Consider the following 14,135-nt stretch of genomic DNA (forward strand, 5'->3'; position numbering starts at 1 on the left):
TTGTTTGTCTTATTGTGTAGAAGTTAAAATAAAATATGAATAATAATAAAGAAAATACATCAATCAATTTAACAAATAGACAAATGTAGCTTACTGCCAAAACTCAAATATCTCTTTGGCCCCTCATACTGTCAGACTGGTAGAGCTTCATTCACATGAATAAATACACAAGCATTTGTTCCGAGGCACGAACAAAAGAAGGGAGTATACCGTAATGTTACGCCAAGAATTTGACAGATCAAGGTGTCACGACATTTCTGTCATGAATGACCCACGTCACTAGTCTTTAGTTCATTCCAATATATAAAGGCCTAAATAAATGTGGAATGCCATAGAGCGAGACAGGTTAGCAGTGTATCATATGTGAAGTGAACTGAGCACTGTAACACTTTAAGAACAGCTACACCAGAGAAATCAATAACTTTTCTTCTTTGCCTTTAAGGTGAGTACAATCTATATGGACACTTTTGTGCATTTAAGTGTGTGTGTGTGTGTGTGTGTGTGTGTGTTTGCAACAAGTAAAATAACAAATATTTTCTCAGATTTAAAGTGACAATAACTGATCACCTACATCATCACCTTTTTATATCACCTGTTCAATTTAAAACTCTACTTAATATTAAGTAGTATTTATTTTGTATTGGTATATTCAAATAGCAATAAGTAGAATCGTTTTGAGAGAATAAAGTGAAGTAAAAGACTGATTATCACTTGTGAAAATTTGTACAGATTATCTAAATCACTAGATGTGAAGAAAGAGAGTTTGTTAGTCAGGCAGGATTTTAGTTTAAATTGAGCACAAAATTAGGTCTTGTAAGTTATACATTTTTTCCTTCAAATAAATAATAGATGTACATTCCCCACTGATTTGGATTTGTAAAATTGCTGCCAATGGAATCATAATAATCATTAACAATTGAAGACAGTTGTTGCATCTAAATTTTGTCTCAATTACACTTTGAAAAATAAACCTTGATTTCATTACTGGGTTTTTTATAACATCTTTTTGTAACGAAGATAGTAAATAGTCTGAGAATTGAAAGTATCTTGCCATAAACCATTTTTGTTGTTTGTTTGTTGTGTGTGGTTTATGAGATATCTACCAATATCCACAGCAACAAAAATATGATGAAGGCAACTGACGGAATTTCAATGTGAAGCTGAAAGGATCAAAACTTACATTTCAGAAAACTCGTCAACATGTCTTTAAAAAATAACTATTACTCCATTGTAGATTCATTGTTTTCTCCATTGTTTTATCAGTGGGCTCATTGAAACTACTATATTTGGAATTGGTTAGAATGGTCTGTATTTCTATCGTGCTTTTCTAGTCTTGGTTAATAGTTCAAAGTACTTTACAGTCAATCAATCAAACTGTATTTATATAGCATCTTTTCAACAAATCAATTGCAGCTAAAAGTTCTTTACATTCGGAAGAACTTATATAAGAATATACAAATAATTATTAAGTTCAGAAACCAATGCACTCATATATTGTCACAAATGACAGAGTAAATTAAACAAGACAGAATAAGAAATATGAAGAATGAAATTATTATAAGTTAAGTTCAGATTTAGTCTTTCACCCATTCACACACACAACCATACAATGCATCTATGTGCAGCACTATCTCTATTACACATCATTGTGGTCTGTATTGTAGTGTTTTTGAGATTGTAATCATGAGAGCTAATGCTATTCTCAGGACAATATAGCTACATCTGTGTAAATTAATGATGGATATATTCGATTTAGAGCAGGTGAGGTAGGTGGTGGTGGCCACAACATCCAATTCTGCTCAAAGCCCCATAAAGTCCTGGATTCTCCCTACGTACAGTGCACAGACAGAACACAAGAGGTCAGACAATGCCTGACAGATTGTGTACAACAGGTTGTGTAAGAAAGTATTGATCATGATGATGAGATAAAGTTCTCATCACTTAGTCAGGTCTCAAGAAACTCATGTGGCAAATAGGAAACAAAGGCCATTTAAGGGTTATGACTAATAACTTGACAACAGAGAAAGTTTAATTTTGTAAGATTTGTGTCAAGGTTTAACAACTGCATCATTCCGGGTACAGTTGAGTCATTGTGGACTATTTGCCAGTGAATGTCTTTATAATCTCACTCTGTTTAACAGTTTTGAAATATTGTATTTTTATTTTGGGTAAAAGTATGATAAAGTTTGTTAGATGGAAGAATTAATATACATGCATAGGATTTATGTTGCTTGTTTTCTAATAGATCAGCTGTATTTAAGACACAGCTCCAAAGAAAACCACAGACAATGAACTTCATAGTGAATTATGACGAATGCAAATTAAATTTTGACAAATTATATGCTCATTCAAAATTTACAAAAGTTACCTTGAAGCTATAAATACGAATATTACTCACTGAAATGTGTCCTCAGCAGTTTAAAACATATTTGTTGGTGTTGTGGGGGTTTTATCTCGAAAACATTTGTTAAACATAGTTCCAAAGAAAAAGATGAACTAAAACTAAACAATAATAATTGAATCAAGTTAAATTCAGAAAATTATAAACATCATCAAGATGTTTTTGTTGGTGTATAAACTCATTCAACAGTTTCATCAGAGACAAGGTAATACATCTCTGAGGGTCAATTAATCCAACTGTGGAACAGAATCTCTTCACATTCTGCATCTATCTTGTTTGATTTTGCAGATTGCATTGACAGGATGGGGACCAGCAAGATCAAATCAGTTTTCCTGATTCTAACAGGTAAGATAAATAAGCTTGAACTGATTGACTTCAGATTGTCTTGAAATAAATAAGAATAACGTCTGATGATCAATACTATGTGACTTTAGTCAGAGAACTAGGTAGAAACTTTAACTAATATCTTACACAAGAAAATATTAAATCACATTAACATATACAGAATATAATGTGATTAATCGCAACAAACTTTTTAGGTAAACACTTATAACACAGTTATTTACCACAGTTTATTTTGTAAATTAATTTATTTGTTCGCCAGTTAAGCAAAAATCTTTTATATTTTAGTCATTTACGGATCTATCCAAACCACAAGCCAAGATACAAATGCAACAACAATAACCCCAACAACAACTACAACTACAACCCCAACCCCAACAACAACTACAACACCAACCCCGACAACAACTACAACACCAACCCCTACAACAACTACAACACCAACCCTGACAACAACTGCAACACCAACCCCTACAACAACTGCAACACCAACCCCTACAACAACTACAACCCCAACTCCGACAACAACTACAACACCAACTCAGACAACAACTACAACACCAACCCCGACAACAACTACAACACCAACCCCGACAACAACTACAACACCAACCCCAACAACAACTACAACACCAACTCCGACAACAACTACAACACCAACCCCGACAACAACTACAACACCAACCCCTCCAACAAATACAACACCAACCCTGACAACAACTACAACACCAACCCGGACAACAACTACAACACCAACTCCGACAACAACTACAACACCAACCCCGACAACAACTACAACACCAACCCCTACAACAACTACAACACCAACCCCTCCAACAAATACAACACCAACCCCAACAACAACTACAACACCAACCCCGACAACAACTACAACACAAACTCCAACAACAACTACACCAAACCCAACAACAACTACAACACCAAGCGCTACAACAACTACAACACCAACCCCTACAACAACTACAACACCAACCCCGACAACAACTACAACACCAACCCCTACAACAACTACACCAACCCCAACAACAACTACAACACCAACCCCTACAACAACTACAACACCAACCCCTACAACAACTACAACACCAACCCCGACAACAACTACAACACCAACCCCGACAACAACTACAACACCAACCCCGACAACAACTACAACACCAAATCCGACAACAACTACAACACCAACCCCGACAACAACTACAACACCAACCCCTACAACAACTACAACACCAACCCCTACAACAACTACAACATCAACCCCGACAACAACTACAACACAAACTCCAACAACAACTACACCAAACCCAACAACAACTACAACACCAACCGCTACAACAACTACAACACCAACCCCTACAACAACTACAACACCAACCCCAACAACAACTACAACACCAACCCCTACAACAACTACACCAACCCCAACAACAACTACAACACCAACCCCTACAACAACTACAACACCAACCCCTACAACAACTACAACACCAACCCTGACAACAACTACAACACCAACCCTGACAACAACTACAACACCAACCCCGACAACAACTACAACACCAACTCCGACAACAACTACAACACCAACCCCGACAACAACTACAACACCAACCCCTACAACAACTACAACACCAACCCCTACAACAACTACAACATCAACCCTGACAACAACTACAACACAAACTCCAACAACAACTACACCAAACCCAACAACAACTACAACACCAACCGCTACAACAACTACAACACCAACCCCTACAACAACTACAACACCAACCCCGACAACAACTACAACACCAACCCCTACAACAACTACAACATCAACCCCGACAACAACTACAACACCAACTCCAACAACAACTACACCAACCCCAACAACAACTACAACACCAACCCCTACAACAACTACAACACCAACCCCTACAACAACTACAACACCAACCCCGACAACAACTACAACACCAACTTTGACAACAACTACAACACCAACCCCGACAACAACTACAACACCAACTCCAACAACAACTACAACACCAACCCCAACAACTACAACACCAACCCCTACAACAACTACAACACCAACTGCGACAACAACTACAACACCAACCCCAACAACAACTACAACACCAACCCCGACAACAACTACAACACCAACCCCTACAACAACTACAACACCAACCCCAACAACAACTACAACACCAACCCCTACAACAACTGCAACACCAACCCCTACAACAACTACAACACCAACCCCTACAACAACTACAACCCCAACTCCGACAACAACTACAACACCAACTCAGACAACAACTACAACACCAACCCCGACAACAACTACAACACCAACCCCGACAACAACTACAACACCAACCCCGACAACAACTACAACACCAACTCCGACAACAACTACAACACCAACCCCGACAACAACTACAACACCAACCCCTCCAACAAATACAACACCAACCCCGACAACAACTACAACACCAACCCCGACAACAACTACAACACAAACTCCAACAACAACTACACCAAACCCAACAACAACTACAACACCAACCGCTACAACAACTACAACACCAACCCCTACAACAACTACAACACCAACCCCGACAACAACTACAACACCAACCCCTACAACAACTACACCAACCCCAACAACAACTACAACACCAACCCCTACAACAACTACAACACCAACCCCGACAACAACTACAACACCAACCCTGACAACAACTACAACACCAACCCCGACAACAACTACAACACCAACTCCGACAACAACTACAACACCAACCCCGACAACAACTACAACACCAACCCCTACAACAACTACAACACCAACCCCTACAACAACTACAACATCAACCCCGACAACAACTACAACACCAACCGCTACAACAACTACAACACCAACCCCTACAACAACTACAACACCAACCCCGACAACAACTACAACACCAACCCCTACAACAACTACAACATCAACCCCGACAACAACTACAACACCAACTCCAACAACAACTACACCAACCCCAACAACAACTACAACACCAACCCCTACAACAACTACAACACCAACCCCTACAACAACTACAACACCAACCCCGACAACAACTACAACACCAACTTTGACAACAACTACAACACCAACCCCGACAACAACTACAACACCAACTCCAACAACAACTACAACACCAACCCCAACAACAACTACAACACCAACCCCGACAACAACTACAACACCAACTGCGACAACAACTACAACACCAACCCCTACAACAACTACAACACCAACTACAACACCAACCCCTACAACAACTGCAACACCAACCCCTACAACAACTACAACACCAACCCCTACAACAACTACAACCCCAACTCCGACAACAACTACAACACCAACTCAGACAACAACTACAACACCAACCCCGACAACAACTACAACACCAACCCCGACAACAACTACAACACCAACCCCGACAACAACTACAACACCAACTCCGACAACAACTACAACACCAACCCCGACAACAACTACAACACCAACCCCTCCAACAAATACAACACCAACCCCGACAACAACTACAACACCAACCCCGACAACAACTACAACACCAACTCCGACAACAACTACAACACCAACCCCGACAACAACTACAACACCAACCCCTACAACAACTACAACACCAACCCCTCCAACAAATACAACACCAACCCCGACAACAACTACAACACCAACCCCGACAACAACTACAACACAAACTCCAACAACAACTACACCAAACCCAACAACAACTACAACACCAACCGCTACAACAACTACAACACCAACCCCTACAACAACTACAACACCAACCCCGACAACAACTACAACACCAACCCCTACAACAACTACACCAACCCCAACAACAACTACAACACCAACCCCTACAACAACTACAACACCAACCCCTACAACAACTACAACACCAACCCCGACAACAACTACAACACCAACCCTGACAACAACTACAACACCAACCCCGACAAGAACTACAACACCAACTCCGACAACAACTACAACACCAACCCCGACAACAACTACAACACCAACCCCTACAACAACTACAACACCAACCCCTACAACAACTACAACATCAACCCCGACAACAACTACAACACAAACTCCAACAACAACTACACCAAACCCAACAACAACTACAACACCAACCGCTACAACAACTACAACACCAACCCCTACAACAACTACAACACCAACCCCGACAACAACTACAACACCAACCCCTACAACAACTACAACATCAACCCCGACAACAACTACAACACCAACTCCAACAACAACTACACCAACCCCAACAACAACTACAACACCAACACCTACAACAACTACAACACCAACCCCGACAACAACTACACCAACTTTGACAACAACTACAACACCAACCCCGACAACAACTACAACACCAACTCCAACAACAACTACAACACCAACCCCAACAACAACTACAACACCAACCCCTACAACAACTACAACACCAACTGCGACAACAACTACAACACCAACCCCAACAACAACTACAACACCAACCCCGACAACAACTACAACACCAACCCCTACAACAACTACAACACCAACCCCAACAACAACTACAACTCCAACCCCAACTCCAACTCCAACAACAGCTACAACTGCAGCAACAACAACCGCTGTCATCACAACAAAGGAAGTGATTTTCAGGTCTCTTATGGACACATTCACAACCGACTTGTTGAATCGATCATCTGCTGCTTTTAAAGGAAGAGCTGCTAACATAACGACTGAGGTAAGCCTCTTCTCAAAATAAAATCTTCGGGTTAACATTATTGTGTTTTCTATTTTAGTATTTTTTGTTAATCAAGGAGCCCAAAATAATATCAAGTAAAAGTGCATCGAGCATAAAACAAGTTCATTTAAAAAAAAAATACCATGTGTTTTCTGTTTCTGCAGCTTGAACCGCTGTACAAAATCGAATTCCCCTCCTTCTCTTCCTTGGAAGTGGTGGAATTCAGGTAATTTGTTCACATATTGTTACGTTTTCAGGATTGCAGCCTAAATCTGACATTTCATTCAACATTTATTTGTTTCTCCTCTTGCAGAAATGGATCAATCTACAATAATTTGACACTCACCTTCAGCGGCACAGCTGCTCTTGACAACACTGCGATTGCAAACGTTTTGATAAATGCATCAGTCAGCGGCTTCGACATTGAAGACAGCTCCATCACCGTGGATGACATAGGTACAAATGCAACTACAACTACAAACCCAACTCCAACACTAACAACAACACCAACAACAACAACAACTACAACACCAACCCCTACAACAACTACAACACCAACCCCTACAACAACTACAACCCCAACTCCAACAACAACTCCAACACCAACTCCAACAACAACTACAACCCCAACCCCGACAACAACTACAACACCAACCCTGACAACAACTACAACACCAACCCCTACAACAACTACAACCCCAACTCCAACAACAACTACAACACCGAACCCGACAACAACTACAACACCAACCCAGACAACAACTACAACACCAACTCCAACAACAACTACAACACCAACCCCTACAACAACTACAACACCAGCTCCAACAACAACTAAAACACCAACCCTGACAACAACTACAACACCAACTCCGACAACAACTACAACACCAACCCCTACAACACAGACTCCAACAACATCTACAACACCAACCCCAACAACAACTACAACACCAACCCCTACAACAACTACAACACCGACCCCGCCAACAACTACAACACCAACTCCGACAACAACTACAACACCAACCCCAACAACAACTACAACCCCAACCCCTACAACAACTACAACACCAACCCCTACAACAACTACAACATCAACCCCGACAACAACTACAACACAAACTCCAACAACAACTACACCAAACCCAACAACAACTACAACACCAACCGCTACAACAACTACAACACCAACCCCTACAACAACTACAACACCAACCCCGACAACAACTACAACACCAACCCCTACAACAACTACAACATCAACCCTGACAACAACTACAACACCAACAACAACTACACCAACCCCAACAACAACTACAACACCAACCCCTACAACAACTACAACACCAACCCCTACAACAACTACAACACCAACCCCGACAACAACTACAACACCAACTTTGACAACAACTACAACACCAACCCCGACAACAACTACAACACCAACTCCAACAACAACTACAACACCAACCCCAACAACAACTACAACACCAACCCCTACAACAACTACAACACCAACTGCGACAACAACTACAACACCAACCCCAACAACAACTACAACACCAACCCCGACAACAACTACAACACCAACCCCTACAACAACTACAACACCAACCCCAACAACAACTACAACACCAACCCCTTCAACAACTACAACACCAACTCCAACAACAACTACAACTCCAACTCCAACCCCAACTCCAACTCCAACAACAGCTACAACTGCAGCAACAACAACCGCTGTCATCACAACAAAGGAAGTGATTTTCAGGTCTCTTATGGACACATTCACAACCGACTTGTTGAATCGATCATCTGCTGCTTTTAAAGGAAGAGCTGCTAACATAACGACTGAGGTAAGCCTCTTCTCAAAATAAAATCTTCGGGTTAACATTATTGTGTTTTCTATTTTAGTATTTTTTGTTAATCAAGGAGCCCAAAATAATATCAAGTAAAAGTGCATCGAGCATAAAACAAGTTCATTTAAAAAAAAAATACCATGTGTTTTCTGTTTCTGCAGCTTGAACCGCTGTACAAAATCGAATTCCCCTCCTTCTCTTCCTTGGAAGTGGTGGAATTCAGGTAATTTGTTCACATATTGTTACGTTTTCAGGATTGCAGCCTAAATCTGACATTTCATTCAACATTTATTTGTTTCTCCTCTTGCAGAAATGGATCAATCTACAATAATTTGACACTCACCTTCAGCGGCACAGCTGCTCTTGACAACACTGCGATTGCAAACGTTTTGATAAATGCATCAGTCAGCGGCTTCGACATTGAAGACAGCTCCATCACCGTGGATGACATAGGTACAAATGCAACTACAACTACAAACCCAACTCCAACACCAACAACAACACCAACAACAACAACAACTACAACACCAACCCCTACAACAACTACAACACCAACCCCTACAACAACTACAACCCCAACTCCAACAACAACTACAACACCAACCCCTCCAACAACTACAACACCAACTCCAACAACAACTACAACACCAACCCCTACAACAACTACAACACCAACCCCTACAACAACTACAACATCAACCCCGACAACAACTACAACACCAACCCCTCCAACAACTACAACAACAACCCCTACAACAACTACAACACCAACCCCTACAACAACTACAACATCAACCACGACAACAACTCCAACACCAACTCCAACAACAACTACACCAACCCCAACAACAACTACAACACCAACCCCTACAACAACTACAACACAAACCCCTACAACAACTACAACACCAACCCCGACAACAACTACAACACCAACTCTGACAACAACCACAACACCAACCCCGACAACAACTACAACACCAACCCCGACAACAACTACAATACAAACTCCAACAACAACTACAACACCAACCCCAACAACAACTACAACACCAACGCCTACAACAACTACAACACCAACCCCTACAACAACTACAACACCAACTCCGAAAACAACTACAACACCAACCCCTACAACAACTACAACACCGACCCCTACAACAACTACTACACCGACCCCTACAACAACTACAACACCAACTCCAACAACAACACCAACCCCAACAACAACTACAACACCAACCCCAACAACAACACCGACCCCTACAACAACTACTACACCAACCCCAACAACAAATACAACACCCACCCCGACAACAACTACAACACCAACCCCTACAACAACTACAACCACAACTCCAACACCAACTCCAACAACAACTACAACACCAATTCCACCAACAACTACAACACCAACGCCAACCACAACTACAACACCAACCCCTACAACAACTACAACACCAACCCCGACAACAACTACAACACCAACTCCAACAACAACTACAACACCAACCCCAACAACAACTACAACGACAACCCCTACAACAACTACAACACCAACCCCTACAACAACTACAACAACAACTACAATACCAACCCCGACAACAACTACAACCCCAACTCCAACAACAACTACAACACCAACCCCAACAACAACTACAACACCAACTCCGACAACAACTGCAACCCCAACTCCAACAACGACCCCGAATCCAACAACAACTACAACACCAATGCCTACAACAACTACAACACCAACACCTACAACAACTACAACAACAACTCCGACAACAACTACAACACCAACCCCTACAACAACTACAACCCAAACTCCAACAACGACACCGACTCCAACAACAACTACAACACCAACCCCAACAACAACTACAACACCAACCCCTACAACAACTACAACACCAACTCCGACAACAACTACAACACCAACCCCTACAACAACTACAACACCGACCCCTACAACAACTACTACACCGACCCCTACAACAACTACAACACCAACTCCAACAACAACACCAACCCCAACAACAACTACAACACCAACCCCAACAACAACACCAACCCCAACAACAACTAAAACACCGACCCCTACAACAACTACTACACCAACCCCAACAACAAATACAACACCCACCCCGACAACAACTACAACACCAACCCCTACAACAACTACAGCCACAACTCCAACACCAACTCCAACAACAACTACAACACCAATTCCACCAACAACTACAACACCAACGCCAACCACAACTACAACACCAACCCCTACAACAACTAAAACAACAACCCCGACAACAACTACAACACCAACTCCAACAACAACTACAACACCAACCCCAACAACAACTACAACGACAACCCCTACAACAACTACAACACCAACCCCTACAACAACTACAACAACAACTACAATACCAACCCCGACAACAACTACAACCCCAACTCCAACAACAACTACAACACCAATGCCTACAACAACTACAACACCAACACCTACAACAATTACAACAACAACTCCGACAACAACTACAACACCAACCCCTACAACAACTACAACCCAAACTCCAACAACGACACCGACTCCAACAACAACTACAACACCAACCCCTACAACAACTACAACACCGAACCCGACAACAACTACAACACCAACCCAGACAACAACTACAACACCAACTCCAACAACAACTACAACACCAACCCCTACAACAACTACAACACCAGCTCCAACAACAACTACAACACCAACCCTGACAACAACTACAGCACCAACTCCGACAACAACTACAACACCAACCCCTACAACACAGACTCCAACAACATCTACAACACCAACCCCAACAACAACTACAACACCAACCCCTACAACAACTACAACACCAACCCCTACAACAACTACAACATCAACCCCGACAACAACTACAACACCGACCCCGCCAACAACTACAACACCAACTCCGACAACAACTACAACACCAACCCCAACAACAACTACAACCCCAACCCCTACAACAACTACAACACCAACCCCGACAACAACTACAACACCAACTCCAACAACAACTACAACACCAACTCCAACAACAACTACAACACCAACTCCGACAACAACTACAACACCAACCCCAACAACAACTACAACCCCAACCCCTACAACAACTACAACACCAAACCCTACAACAACTACAACACCAACCCCGACAACAACTACAACACCAACCCCGACAACAACTACAACACCAACTCCAACACCAACTCCAACAACAACTACAACAACAACTCCAACAACAACTACAACACCAACCCCGACAACAACTACAACACCAACCCCTACAACAACTACAACACCAACCCCTACAACAACTACAACACCAACCCCTTCAACAACTACAACACCAACCCCGACAACAACTACAACACCAACCCCGACAACAACTACAACACCAACTCCAACAACAACTACAACAACAACTCCAACAACAACTACAACACCAACCCCGACAACAACTACAACACCAACCCCTACAACAACTACAACACCAACCCCTACAACAACTACAACACCAACCCCTTCAACAACTACAACACCAAGTCCAACAACAACTACAACTCCAACCCCAACTCCAACAACAGCTACAACTGCAGCAACAACAACCGCTGCCATCACAACAAAGGAAGTGATTTTCAGGTCTCTTATGGACACATTTACAACCGACTTGTTGAATCGATCATCTGCTGCTTTTAAAGGAAGAGCTGCTAACATCACGACTGAGGTAAGCCTCTTCTCAAAATAAAACCTTCGGGCTCACATTATTGTGTTTTCTATTTTAGTATTTTTTGTTAATCAAGGAGCCATAAATAATATCAAGTAAAAGTGCATCGATCATAAAACAAGTTCATTTAAAAAAAAAAAAATACCATGTGTTTTCTGTTTCTGCAGCTTGAACCGCTGTACAAAATGGAATTCCCCTCTTTCTCTTTCTTGGAAGTCGTGGAATTCAGGTAATTTGTTCACATATTGTTACGTTTTCAGGATTGCAGCCTAAATCTGACATTTCATTCAACATTTATTTCTTTCTCCTCTTGCAGAAATGGATCAATCTACAATAATTTGACACTCACCTTCAGCGGCACAGCTGCTCTTGACAACACTGCGATTGCAAACGTTTTGCTAAATGCATCTTCATCAGTCAGCGGCTTCGACATTGAAGGCAGCTCCGTCACCGTGGATGGCATAGGTACAACTACAACACCAACCCCTACAACAACTACAACACCAACTCCAACAACAACACCGACCCCTACAACACCAACCCCAACAACAACACCAACCCCAACAATAACTACAACACCGACCCCTACAACAAATACTACACCAACCCCAACAACAACAACAACTACAACACCAACCCCTACAACAACTACAACACCAACCCCTACAACAACTACAACACCAACCCCTACAACAACTACAACACCAAACCCTTCAACAACTACAACACCAACCCCGACAACAACTACAACACCAACCCCGACAACAACTACAACTCCAACACCAACTCCAACAACAACTACAACAACAACTCCAACAACAACTACAACACCAACCCCGACAACAACTACAACACCAACCCCTACAACAACTACAACACCAACCCCTTCAAC

General features: G+C 42.0%; 1 protein-coding gene and 1 long non-coding RNA gene across 2 annotated transcripts; both read left to right on the forward strand.

Moving 5' to 3' along the window:
* Positions 1–340: 340 nt before the first annotated feature.
* On the forward strand, positions 341–3,068 carry LOC117752017. Its single transcript, XR_004611972.1, has 3 exons — positions 341–442; positions 2,690–2,746; positions 3,032–3,068. It is a non-coding gene; the product is annotated as an uncharacterized LOC117752017 (long non-coding RNA).
* Positions 3,069–10,961: 7,893 nt separating this feature from the next.
* On the forward strand, positions 10,962–11,480 carry LOC117752001 (bromodomain-containing protein DDB_G0280777-like; the record flags this gene model as incomplete). The annotated part of the gene is made up of 1 exon (XM_034569127.1): positions 10,962–11,480. A coding segment is annotated over one exon (519 nt), but the record flags the coding sequence as incomplete, so codon positions are not given.
* Between the last annotated feature and the right edge of the window lie 2,655 nt (positions 11,481–14,135).

The sequence above is a fragment of the Hippoglossus hippoglossus genome, chromosome 18, assembly GCF_009819705.1.
Source record: "Hippoglossus hippoglossus isolate fHipHip1 chromosome 18, fHipHip1.pri, whole genome shotgun sequence".
NCBI lineage: Eukaryota > Metazoa > Chordata > Actinopteri > Pleuronectiformes > Pleuronectidae > Hippoglossus > Hippoglossus hippoglossus.